This window comes from Rhamphochromis longiceps, linkage group LG1, assembly GCF_057381845.1.
Source record: "Rhamphochromis longiceps isolate RC_006_pf linkage group LG1, R_longiceps_female_GT1.1, whole genome shotgun sequence".
Lineage (NCBI taxonomy): Eukaryota > Metazoa > Chordata > Actinopteri > Cichliformes > Cichlidae > Rhamphochromis > Rhamphochromis longiceps.
The window spans coordinates 16,146,185-16,158,306 of NC_140557.1; the positions used below are offsets into that span (position 1 = coordinate 16,146,185).

General features: G+C 39.9%; 1 protein-coding gene across 1 annotated transcript; it reads right to left on the reverse strand.

Moving 5' to 3' along the window:
* Positions 1-397: 397 nt before the first annotated feature.
* Positions 398-7,927, reverse strand: supv3l1 (SUV3-like helicase). Its single transcript, XM_085400322.1, has 16 exons — positions 7,486-7,927; positions 7,200-7,277; positions 6,564-6,671; positions 6,355-6,469; positions 6,093-6,261; positions 5,833-5,944; positions 5,406-5,483; positions 5,230-5,321; positions 4,936-5,116; positions 4,087-4,180; positions 3,804-3,923; positions 3,613-3,712; positions 3,441-3,521; positions 2,163-2,339; positions 1,528-1,676; positions 398-1,367 (listed from the first exon to the last, which is right to left on the reverse strand). The coding sequence occupies exons 1-16, from the start codon at positions 7,763-7,765 to the stop codon at positions 947-949; spliced, it is 2,355 nt and encodes a 784-aa protein (XP_085256448.1). The 5' UTR covers positions 7,766-7,927; the 3' UTR covers positions 398-946.
* Between the last annotated feature and the right edge of the window lie 4,195 nt (positions 7,928-12,122).

A 12,122-nucleotide genomic window follows, 5' to 3' on the forward strand; every position in this document is an offset into this window, starting at 1 on the left:
CTTTCTACAATCATTTCCTTTAATGTGTCAGATACAGGCTTGCTTAGTGTTTTCGTCATAGTTGCTCGAGTGACTTTTCCTAAACTTTGAACTGAAGATTTTAGGAAACTAAAATATTTGAAATCCCCCCTGCGGTGCACTGTAAGTGATGCACCTTGGCCTCATTAGACAAATTTGTAAGACAAATTAATAATGCAAAAAATAATAAATATATTATAAAATACACAAACTGCATGTATGCACTGTATATTTTGGGAATAAATATATTTTTAAAAAAGGAGACAGTATATATTATGTTGCAGTAAAACCCCATTTTAGAAAACCTTCAGGCTCTTTTTGTTTCCTTCCCCTTGCATGAGCTGCAAATCACATTGACACAGAACACTACAAACATCAACACATTTAAAATACTGTTTAATATCATATCATTTCAAGCATACAAAGAGAAAAATATGACATTTCATCTGAATAACAGGCCTGCACCCAGTTAAGGCTCTCACTTTTTTCCTCAGTTAAAGAAATGTTCATAGAAATTACGTGTTAGAGTCTGACGACTGAGAAAACTTCCAGCATTTAATGAACTTCAGTGTCTTCTGGTGTCAAAAATTCTACTGAAACAGCACATTTGACAATGATGTCTGTCAGTTATTGGTTTCACAAAGAGGACATCTCTCACAGACACTTGATCCTTCATAGACAGAGACTGGAGCTAGAAACATTTTCCAGCTTTAGTGAGTTTGTACATTTGTTGAATGGAAGAAAACATTTGGTTAGATCTGTAGCACAGGAACAAGGTGGTTTTTTTAGTTTTAACGCTGGAGGTCAAAGCTTACTGGGATACTTTCAGTGCTAGAAGGAGTTCTCACATCTGTCTTAAATGCTTAAAACATCAACAAATGCTGATGTCAGTTTTTTGCTCTTCACTGAAGCAAAATGAAAAGGTTCTTCATTTCTTCTTCTTTTTCCTTTTCCCTTTGTTATTACTCTGATGCTCCAGATCAAGTGCCCTCTGACTGCTGTTGTCTTGCTTCTGATCTTTAGACCATTCCCTCTGCAGCTGCTGGAGCAAATCGGGCGTCAACAGCCCGTCTCTCACCAGACGACTAGCCAGAGAGCTGTCCATCATCTGTCCTGAGGCTCTCTGTCCCCTTTGACCTCTGCTTCCAGTCAAAAAATGTGTGCTGCCAGTTCCCCTTCCTGTCTGGCCATGCCTGTTGCTCTGCGCCTGCAGTGGGTCAGTGACTGTTGTGTCAGAGGCTCTGATGAGCCGGGTGATATTTCGCACACCCTGCTGGATGATATCATCAAGTTCCCGCTGGATTTCTCTAATTGAGGCAGTATCTGGAAACATGTCCATGAAACGGTAGCTGCGGAGGCACGTAGACACAGATAAAGAGGATTAATATGGCAAAACTGGAAATTACGACAACAAAGAAGAGTTCATACAAACAAACACATCGTGATCGCATATTAAAAAGGCATAAAAACAGGTGAGGCAACTTGCCAAAGGTGGAAATATAAAGCTACCTTAACCAGAGGTAGAGATCCAACACGTCATGGACAGCTTCCAGGTGAACCAGGTCTTTAATGTTTTTAGGTGGAGCCAGAGGCCAGCTGATGTGGCGACAGACCCAGTCAAACGTCAGGGGTTCGTCTCGACTGAATTGACGGGCAAACTGGAGAAGAAACATGATTGATCCATCAACAGTGCAGATGACATGCTGTACACACTCAGATAATAAAGTAAATGTTAAACGTATACTTTATTTGTGTTGAACACAGTTTTAGTATTTATTATCTGATCACAGTTTTATTTACAGAACCAAATTACCTTCTATAGGTGCATCGCTATTGCTCTAAACTAAATACTCGGAGCCTTAGCACACACAAACAATAGAAATACGCAGAACTTAACCCTTAACCTCAAAGGTTGCTCATTCATGGGAATTTTATCTACTCTTGTTTTATCAGTTTGATAAGACCATAAAAAGAATCAGGTGTGACAGGAGGGTTATTACACCAATGCCTCACTGGGTCAACTTCCTTACCCTCGTTTCATCATTTTTACTCTCCTCATCAGCACCCTCTACTGCTCACTCCTGTCCTTCCACCATTAACCTTAAATCTCTGCAGCCTTCTAATGTTTACATCCACTCACTCACCTTAAGGAAGGAGGTACATACAAAAGGCTGCTTTTTGTTGATGGGAGCAGTGCAGAAGACGTAGCGTGACCTCAGGTTAAGCGGTATGTGCTGAATCATGTCCGCCAGAAACTTAAAGTCGTCAATGTTGCAAACAAAATACAAACCGTCCACCTGAGAGAGGCTGACAAATATGTCCTGAGAAGGGGGCGAGAGAACGAGAGCATTTACAATCTTGAATAAGACGTGGCTTTAAAATGTCGAACAGTAAAACTGAAATACAAAACGTGCATTTTCCTTTATGTACCCATTCACAGCTTAAACACATTTGTATTAGGGTGCATTTTGCTTCATCATTTCAGCACGCATGCTGGACTTTAAAAAGGAAAGTTAGCTATTAGCGTCTTCAAAAAATAATAAAGAAATAAACTAATGACGATCCTTTGCTTTTAGTTTTAGCGGGTCTGCGCTGAAACACAAAACAATATTTAACTTTCATTTTTGCTACAAAGGGGAAACTGAAAATATTAGTGCTGTCAATAGATTAAGAAAAATTAACCAATTAATCGCAATTACTTGATCAATAGCCTGGTTGCAATTACTTTTTTTTAACGTCATATTTAAGCTTGTAACTGACATTTATGCAATATAATGAAGTAAATGCAGAACAAACAAAGAATGTGTGCTTAAAAAGAGAATTTGAATAGTTTTCTTCAATCTTTTAGCAAAGGTTAAAAATGCGCATGCAGTTAAAACTTTTAATCGCGTTGACTGTGATGGCGGATAATCTGCGTTAACGCGTAAAAATACTTTTATGCTACTAAAAAATGACAACAGTTTTGTCATGAAAATGTTCTTTTATCAAATTATTTCATGTAGTGTAATATAGAAAGGATACATGCAGCAGTCAGTTGTATTTGTTTACATTTAGGCATTTCAGATCTTAAGTCTTAACCAGACTTAAACAGACTTTTTCAGGTGGTTTCACAAACTGTTGAGGAAAAAAAACAGCGACTAACAGTCCCAAATAAAAACATGCAGCTCCTGAAAAATTCACACTACAGTAAAATACCAGCTTCTGTTTCAATCTAAAGACTGCTCAGGCTTTATTTTACCACATTACCAACTATTTAACCCATCTCAGTAAACTCTACTCACTGATGAAGACCATGAAATGTAGCTGGAAAACTACAAATCTTTCCCCCGTTTTTATGTATTTATTTTTTATTCTGCTGTTTGAAGGTCTATAATGAACATTTCAATTCTCGCACTGATCACTAAACGAGTGGCTCTACTCACAACAAGGTTGGACAGCGTTGCATCGGGCAGATGGTAAGCAAACATCTCTATCTGCTCTGCAGTTGGATGGAGTCCTGCAGTCTGAGGCAATAAATTGGAGAATAAAATGAGAAAGATGTGTTATTGCAGGAATGCTGAAAGTAGATTTTGTGTTTGTGTGTAAAATGATCACCTCTATAGGATCGACAGAGTGACTGAGTATTTCTTTGAGCACGGGGAGATCGTCTCTGTGCATGGTTGTAACTTCTCCCTCGTTAAACTTGGAGGAGAACCTGCAACAGGTGGCAGAAGATGGAGTTTAATATAGTGGCCTAACAGAAGCTCAAAGGGATTGTCTGCATTGTTGTATCAAAGGAGGCTGACCTCCCAGCACGGCCAGCAATCTGCAGAGCCTGAGAAGTGCTGATGGTCTCCATCTGTTTCTCCCCTTTCTCATTAACGTTAGGCTTCACCAGACTGTTGAAGATGATGCGTTTTATACTCCTGGAGAGAGAGAAGGGGCGGTAGGGTGAAGTAAAACAGAAAGGTAAGCACACAGATGAACAATATCCTATATGGCAGAAAGCATGCAACCACTTGAAAGAGAGAAAAAAAAAAAGATTGATATGGCTCTAAAAATATTCCATAAAGTATGTTTTGCACTTACAGGTTAAGCCCCATGCCTATAGCATCTGTAGCAACCAGAATCTTGCAGGGGTCATCAGGGTCATTAAATTTCTTTGCCTGGGACAGCTTGGTGCCTGTAAATCAAAATTTTGACATTTAACCATTTTTCTCCTAAAAATTGACTAAACTGACTTATTGGCTCAGTTCTACACAAAGGCATACACTCACTGGCCATTTCATTAGACAGACCTCTTCAGGTGCTCATTAATGAGTTGCGTTTACCCATGTTACGCATTTTTAAAAATGTCATCTGGTCTTTTGAGTCACCAGTTTTGCTTGGACGTTCATTGGATGGTTGGGTCAGAATTTTGCATAAGCAAGACAAAACCATGGATGCATCCTGCCTTGTAACAATTGTTCAGGCTGGTGGTCGTGTTATAGTGTGGGGGGTATTTTCTTAGGCCCTTAGTACCATCTGAGCATTGTTTGAATGCCTGAGTACTGCTGCTGACCATGTCCATCCTTCTATGATCACAGGATACCCATCTTCTGATAGCTGCTTCCAACAGAATAAAATAAAGCTCAAATAATCTCAAACATGATAGTGAGTTGACTGTTCTCATATAACCTCTACAGTCCACAATCCAACAGAGCACCTTTGGGATGTGGCAGAACAGGAGATTAACATCTCGGATGTTCAGCTAATAAATCCGCAGCAACTTTGTGATAAAAAGCTCTTCCAGCACCTTCTTTGATCTATGTCATGAAGAATTAAGACAGTTCTGAAGACAAACGGGGCTTCAACCCAGAACCAGAAAAGCGTACCTTAAGAAGTGACTAATGAGTGTAAGCATTCAAGTGACAAATATAAAACCACTTAGATACTCACCTGGAGGTAGGCTCCCATAAATTACAGCACATTCTTGCCCTCTGGCCTCGATCTGCCTGCTGATAGAATAGATGTCATTTTTACTAAAGCACACGATGCAGTCTCCTGGCCTCAGGTTGTCTAATGACTCCACAGCATGATCCAGTATTGAGAAAGGAGTTAGACGCTGGTAATTGTGAACCTGCAGAGAGAAGAAGACTGAGATGAGATGAGAAAAAGGGGATCGCCAATGATGAGGTTAGAAACATCAGCCAAAATCTTTTCTTTCAGATGTCGCGTCCATCACAGTCTCACCTCCACCTCCTCTCCAGTGGTGAACATCAGCTCTTTGATAAAGTCTATGGCTGCAGGTTCCCCACACACGTGGATCTCCTCTGCACAGAGACCTGCACAAATGCACAGAATAATAAAGTAATTTAGGTTTAAAAAAAATAAAATAATAATTACGTTTCTGAGTATGTTGTACAAACCCAGCAGAGCTCTGGTCCATGCCCATCCTCTGGAAGGATCTCGGATCATTTGAATTTCATCGATTACAGCAACCTCATCTATAAACACATAAAACTGAGGTCAAAATCTACCTTTTAATCAGTTAACATACACAAAATCTCAATAACTACCTAATATGAATCGATAACCTCTCCATTTTCTTTTTAAAAAATATATTCATTTTTTCAGATTAAAAGAAATGTATCCTTTCTAGAGCAAGGTTTCAAACTTCATTCAGAGCCATCCTTTATAGTTTAATCATACGTGGTTATAAGGGGAATATTTGTTTCCCGTGACAGATTATTTATTAACATCACAGAAACTCAGGTCAAAGAAAGAATATCAGAACAGTATCTAAAATATTGAACTGTATGTAAAGAACATTTACATAACGATTATCACACTTACACGGTGTAGTGACGCTGCACATCTCAATGGTGCAGGCCACATGACCAGCTGCTCGACCCTCTGGGTCCACGAAGGTCCTCTCCTCTCCAGTAACCAGGTCACATGGTACACCCTGAAGCACACAGAGAAAGTGCAATTAATGTCAGTATTAATAGAAACTAAGACACCTTGAGAACATACACAATGTGACCTTTCTCCACACACAAACACACTAGGACACATGAAAAGACTGATGTTTACACAGGAGCACAGTTACGTACAGCATCGTTGCTCTTCTCAAAGATCTCGTGGGCCAGCAGCTTCAAGGGGCCACAGTACACACCAGACTTAGCAGCCAGGTAGCGTTGGATGGCATGGTAGGTTTTACCACTGTTAGTTGGCCCAGCGTGGAAAATCACCTTCCTCTGGATGGCACGAGCCTCGGGGTACCTGGCGAGCACATAAATATGGTTTGGTAGCGGAAGCCAGAAAGCTTCTTTTAATGCGACGTGTGTGGCGTTTGGTCGGGTTTAAAATACACACCAGTTGGCCGGGACCCTGAGGTCTGAGATCTTTCTCAGGTCATCCATACAGTCCAACATGGGAAAGATGTGCTTGGCATGACGCATGAAGTATGGATAGATGTCATCTATATGACCTGAGAAAAGTCAGACAGAGGAATATTTCTAAATATAACGGTCACTGAACAAACAGTTTCAACCAAGTAACAGTTACTCCATAAAGAGACAAACCTGCTCCACAGCAGATGTCGTTGAGGATGATGTGCAGGTCGGCAGGGAGCGACGTCATCTCTAGGATATACTTCCTGAAGCTGATGAAGGCCTGGTGGAACAGACGAGCTGCATGTGCATGGAGAGAAAATGGATAGCCAAAGATATCTGGTGTTAAATCTGTGCAAATTTCCCCGCTTGTGTAAATTTACAATTATCTTCCTAGCTATTCATTCCATTACTTTCCCATTGTTATGAGTATTGGATAATCCACTAAGTGTTGTCAATCAATTCTTTTATGCTGACAAAGAGAAGTTCCAGTCAAAAAGTTGTAGTCAATCATGATAACTAATGAGAAGATACTAGGCGTTGGCCATGTTATGTTAAAAGACACTGGAGAACCTTCAGCACCACTTATTAAAAGATTTAAGTGAGTCTATATATATTTCACCCTATGTGGATTAGAGAGAACCCTAAATAAATTCAAACCTTGATGAGTGTATGTAAAGTTCTGACCACATCTGTATATAACCTATTTGTCAACATATAAACAAGGTTATTAGACAGAGGAAATCTCTTTCTGGCATATGATCACTGGCTTGTGGCCTTCCATGGCTAAATACACACGATCAACAGATGAGTTTTTTTTCCCCTCACCATCCAAACCCGAGTCCGCTGCCAGCTTCTGCATCTCTTTCCTTTTGTAAAACCGATTCAGAACCTTCAGCAGCTCATCTGAATCACAGACACAAACAGCAGAGACGATGTTGCATCATCTGAGAAAATAACCCCCACCTTTATAATCATTCGCAACCAATAGAACAAGTATACACTTTAATAAAAAAAAAAATGTTAAAAAAACAAAAAACAACACCCAGTATTATCTTGTACATTATTAAGTTCAGAGTAGTTTAACTGACCAACTTAGGTTTCGTTTACTCACTTTTATCCAGCGGCTGGGTGAGCTCTATTCCCACACCGCCGTCTGCCGAGGCGTCTGCCTTCAGGGAGACGGGGACAAACAACGAGGTGTCCGGAGGTTTCGGAGAGGAGCTGTTAGATGAAACATCCCTGCTCCAGACCACTGTACCGGGTCGATGCTGTCCCTGTAACAAACTAGACCCAGAGGACGCATGACAGCTGCTGGTGGTGATGCGAGGGGTCCGGGAGTTAAAGTGACGCTGAAGCCGAGAAATGAAACAAACACAGCGGTTCACCGACATGTCGGCTGTGGGCGAGATCCTCAAGGACTACACAAAAAGTTTGCCAGGCTCACTCCATACGGCCAGGTAAGTGTGAATAAATGGCTCACACAGCAACAGAGGACGGTCAACACACTCCTCTTCCTGACCTGCTGGTAGCACAACGTGCTGCAGGACCAGTCCGTATATAGGCCCCCACATATGTGCCTGAGTAAAAAGAAAAAAAAAAAAATTTCTGTCGAGATTAATGATTGTATAATAGATGGACGACATGGTGTCACTTCCTCAAACTGTACTAAAACCAACAAATAAATCGACAGTTTATGGGGAATATTATGTCACATACTTGGAGTTAGAGTCTGCGCAGTAGTGGTTTGGGGTGAAGTCGCTCCCTCCCACCAGTAAAACTGTTAAATGTGGATGGTTAAACTCCCTTCTCTAAGTTCCTGTTAGTAAATGATTTAATTTTTGATCGACATATTGGTTTGCTCTGCCTTACAGAAAGTTGGCTACAGCAGGATGATTATGCTAATTTTAATGAATCAAGGGTTAGAGTTAGATTAACTGGCAGAATCCTAGAACCACGGGCTGAGGAGGGGGAGTGGCAGCAAGTTTTCACTTCTTTTTTCTTTTCTTTTCTTTAAATCAACCATAGACCCAGACGGTTTTAATTCTTGTGAATGTCTTACTCTTAGCCTTGTCCTCTCTAACTGGGAACACTGATAACCAATTTTATTTGTTGTTATCTATTCCCCACCTGGCCTTTACTAAGATTTTCTCCTTCTCACTGTCTCTTTAGTACTTAGTTTAGGTAAAATAATTACTGTTGACGAATTTATCCATGTAGATGAAAATGACAGAATCAATACAGCATTTAATCTAGTATTAGATTTATTTGGATTCTCGCAAAATGTAAAAGAGCCCACCCATTGGAGTCTGGAGCTTGTTCTGACATGTGCCATAGAAACTGAATATTTAATAGAATTCCTTGAAAACCCAATTTTGTCTGATAATTTCTTAATATCGTTTAAATTTGCATTAATGGATTACACAGCAATGGGGAAGACATTTTATTATAGTAGATGTCTTTTTGCTGTAACCAAATGTAACAATATAATTTCTCTACTGTTACTTTCTTCAATACAGTGTGCCAACACAGTCACAGAGCTCTGTTGAAACAAGCTTTCCTTTAACCCTAACTAGTATTGACTTCACAAGTTTCTTCACAAACAAAATTTAACCATTAGAGGAAAAAAATATTCATAATCATCTCACAGATGTATCATTATGTTCAGCCTTTACCACAGGCCTTTAAGGTGGCAGTTATTAAACCATTAGTTGAAAAGTCCTCACTTGACCCAGTTGTCTTAGCATCTAACCAGATCCTTACGCTGAATGGCATTGTCTTGATCTACGGTAACATTGTGAGGAATCGTGGAGTCATTTTTGTGTAGTTAATGTGTTGTGTAGTCGTTGTTTTGTTTTGTGTGTCAGTGAGGGCACTAATGAATGTCACATAGGCAGAATGCAACGTGAACACTGTCTCCAGGTGGAAAACAGAAAGAGTGATACACCTCCTGCTGTCAGGCCTGCAGGGTTTCTCCCTGTGGTGTTCTTCTCTGTCTTGTGGTGGACATTTTTATTTTTTTACTGGCGCAAATAATTTGTGGGGCATCTTATTGTGATACCTGATTGTTCTCTCATTAAGTAGTATTTTTTTTTTACTTTTAACTAGTTTTAAAAATGTACAATTTATATTTGCATTTCAGGTTATGAAAATAATTTACTAAACATGTCTGTGGTTTCAGTAAAAAGAAAATATAAGTACTACTAGGATTTTATGTTTTTGTGTGATTTCAAATCAGTTGTGTTAATACAGTATGTTAATGAAAAAATAACTGCAAATTCAGACATGTGAGGTTGTGCTGAAAAGAATGATACCAAGCAAGGCAAGGTAAAAAACAACAACAACAACCAAAAACAAAACAAACAATCAAAAGTAGCCAGAAATGGCCAATTATATTTTGGACCTCAGAATATTAATCCAACAAATCATGAAAAACTGTGTTAACACCTTTTAAATGTTCTACTTATTGGGTACATATTTATTCATTATACAAGCTATACATTACATAATATTAAAATTCACATGTTTAATGTAACTGAAATGTTTCATTATGTGGGCTACATGAATTAATAAAGAAGTTATAGACTATATTTATATGAAACATGGGTATACTTACTGCATTTTACTCTTTATAACCATATGTAACACCTACATATGTGTTTAAAAAAGGCTTTGATTTTGTTACCCCATTTGATTTCCATGCCACCCTTGAAAAACTTCTCTAGATCTGCCTGTTTTCACAAAGTATATAGTCAGGACTGGATCAGGTGACTCTGAATCCTCCCTTAGTTACACCACATTAGGCTTAGGCTGCTTGGGGCTTGCATTGAGTCTTTCTTCTTCACTCAGCTATTTCAATCATGATGGGCTTATATACCACTCTGCATTAACTCATTGGTTATTATTAATCTCTGATGCTCTTCCACAGTGTTTCTTCTGTCCTCTCACTTTCCCCATGACCCCCAACTGGTTGCAGCAGTTGGCTGCCCCTCCCTGATGTCACAAACACTTCACATGATTCCCAGATAAAGCACAGAAGCTCTGGACTTCTACATAATGATGCTATATTCAGTCCTGTAGAAACTTATATTATTAAAATGTATATTACTGTCTCTTGATTACCTTATGCCAAATAAAACAAAATATTACAAAACACTGTTCTACATTAAAGTTTTTAGTTCAACATACAAGTGAAGACCTTTGACCGTCTATCAGATTTTATTTAATGTTGTCAGAGAAAGATATCATTTCACTTTCATGAAGGGGACTACATGTCAGTGTTAAAAGCAGAAGCCGTCTGTGATCAACAGCTATCTTATACACCAAATTCAGTTACTGTTTATGCTCCTGAATGTAAAGAGCAGCGTGTAAATGGTCAAAGATAAGGATATATACACTATTACTGCCAAAGCTATTTGCCTTCACACACATATGAACTTGAGTCCCATCCCATTCTTAATCCATTGGGTTTAATATGAAGTAGGCCCACCCTTTGCAGCTATAACAGCTTCAATTCTTCTGGGAAGGCTTTCCACAAGGTTTAGGAGTGTGTTTATAGGAATTTCTGACCATTCTTCCAGAAGTGCATTTGTGAGGTCAGACACTGATGTCGGACGAGAAGGTCTGGCTCGCAGTCTCCGCTCTAACTCATCCCAGAGGTAATCTATTGGGTTGAGGTCAGGGCTCTGTGCAGGCCAGTCAAGTTCATCTACACCAAACTCATTCATCCACGTCTTTATGGACCTTGATTTGTGCACTGGGGTGCAGTCATGTTGGAGCAGGAATGGGCTATCCCCAAACTGTTCCCACAAAGTTGGGAGCATAAAATTGTCCAAAATGTCTTGGTACGCTGAAGAATTAAGAGTTTCGTTCACTGGAAGTAAGGGGCCAAGCCCAACTCCTGAAAAACAACCCCACACCATAACTCCTCCTCCACCATACTTCACACTGGGTACAATACAGTCAGACAAGTACTGTTCTCCTGGCAACCGCCAAACCCAGACTTGTCCATCGCATTGCCAGACAGAGAAGCATGATTCACCACTCCAGAGAACACGTTTCCACTGCTCTAGAGTCCAGTGGCGGTGTGCTTTACACCACCGCATCCGGTGCTTTGCATTACGGTTGGTGATGTAAGGCTTGGGTGCAGCTCCACAGCCATAGAAACCCATTTCATGAAGCTCTCTTCGCACTGTTCTTGAGCTGATCTGAAGGCCACATGAGGTTTGGAGGTCTGTAGCAATTGACTCTGCAGAAAGTTGGCTACCTCTGCGCAGTATGTGCTTCAGCATCCACTTCCCCCGTTTTGTAATTTTACGTGGCCTCCCACTTCGTGGCTGAGTTGCTGTTGTTCCCAATCGCTTCCACTTTGTTATAATACTACTAACAGTTGACTGTGGAATATTTAGTAGTGAGGAAATTTCACGACTAGACCTGCTCGACAGATGGCATCCTATCACAGTACCACGCTGGAATTCACTGAGCTCCTGAGAGCGACCCATTTCTTACAAATGTTTGTAGAAGCAGTCTGCAGGCCTAGATGCTTGATTCTTTTTTTTTCCAATCACTTCCTGTGGCCACGGAAGTGATTGGAACACACAAATTCAATGATTTGGATGAGTGAATACGTTTGGCAATAGAGTGCATCATGATACCAGTTACATTATTATATCATTCCTTTGTTTTTGTCTTTAACTTTCTCATTGAAACAGCTTTTGACCTTTTTTATCAGTTAATTTTGGATTTACAGTA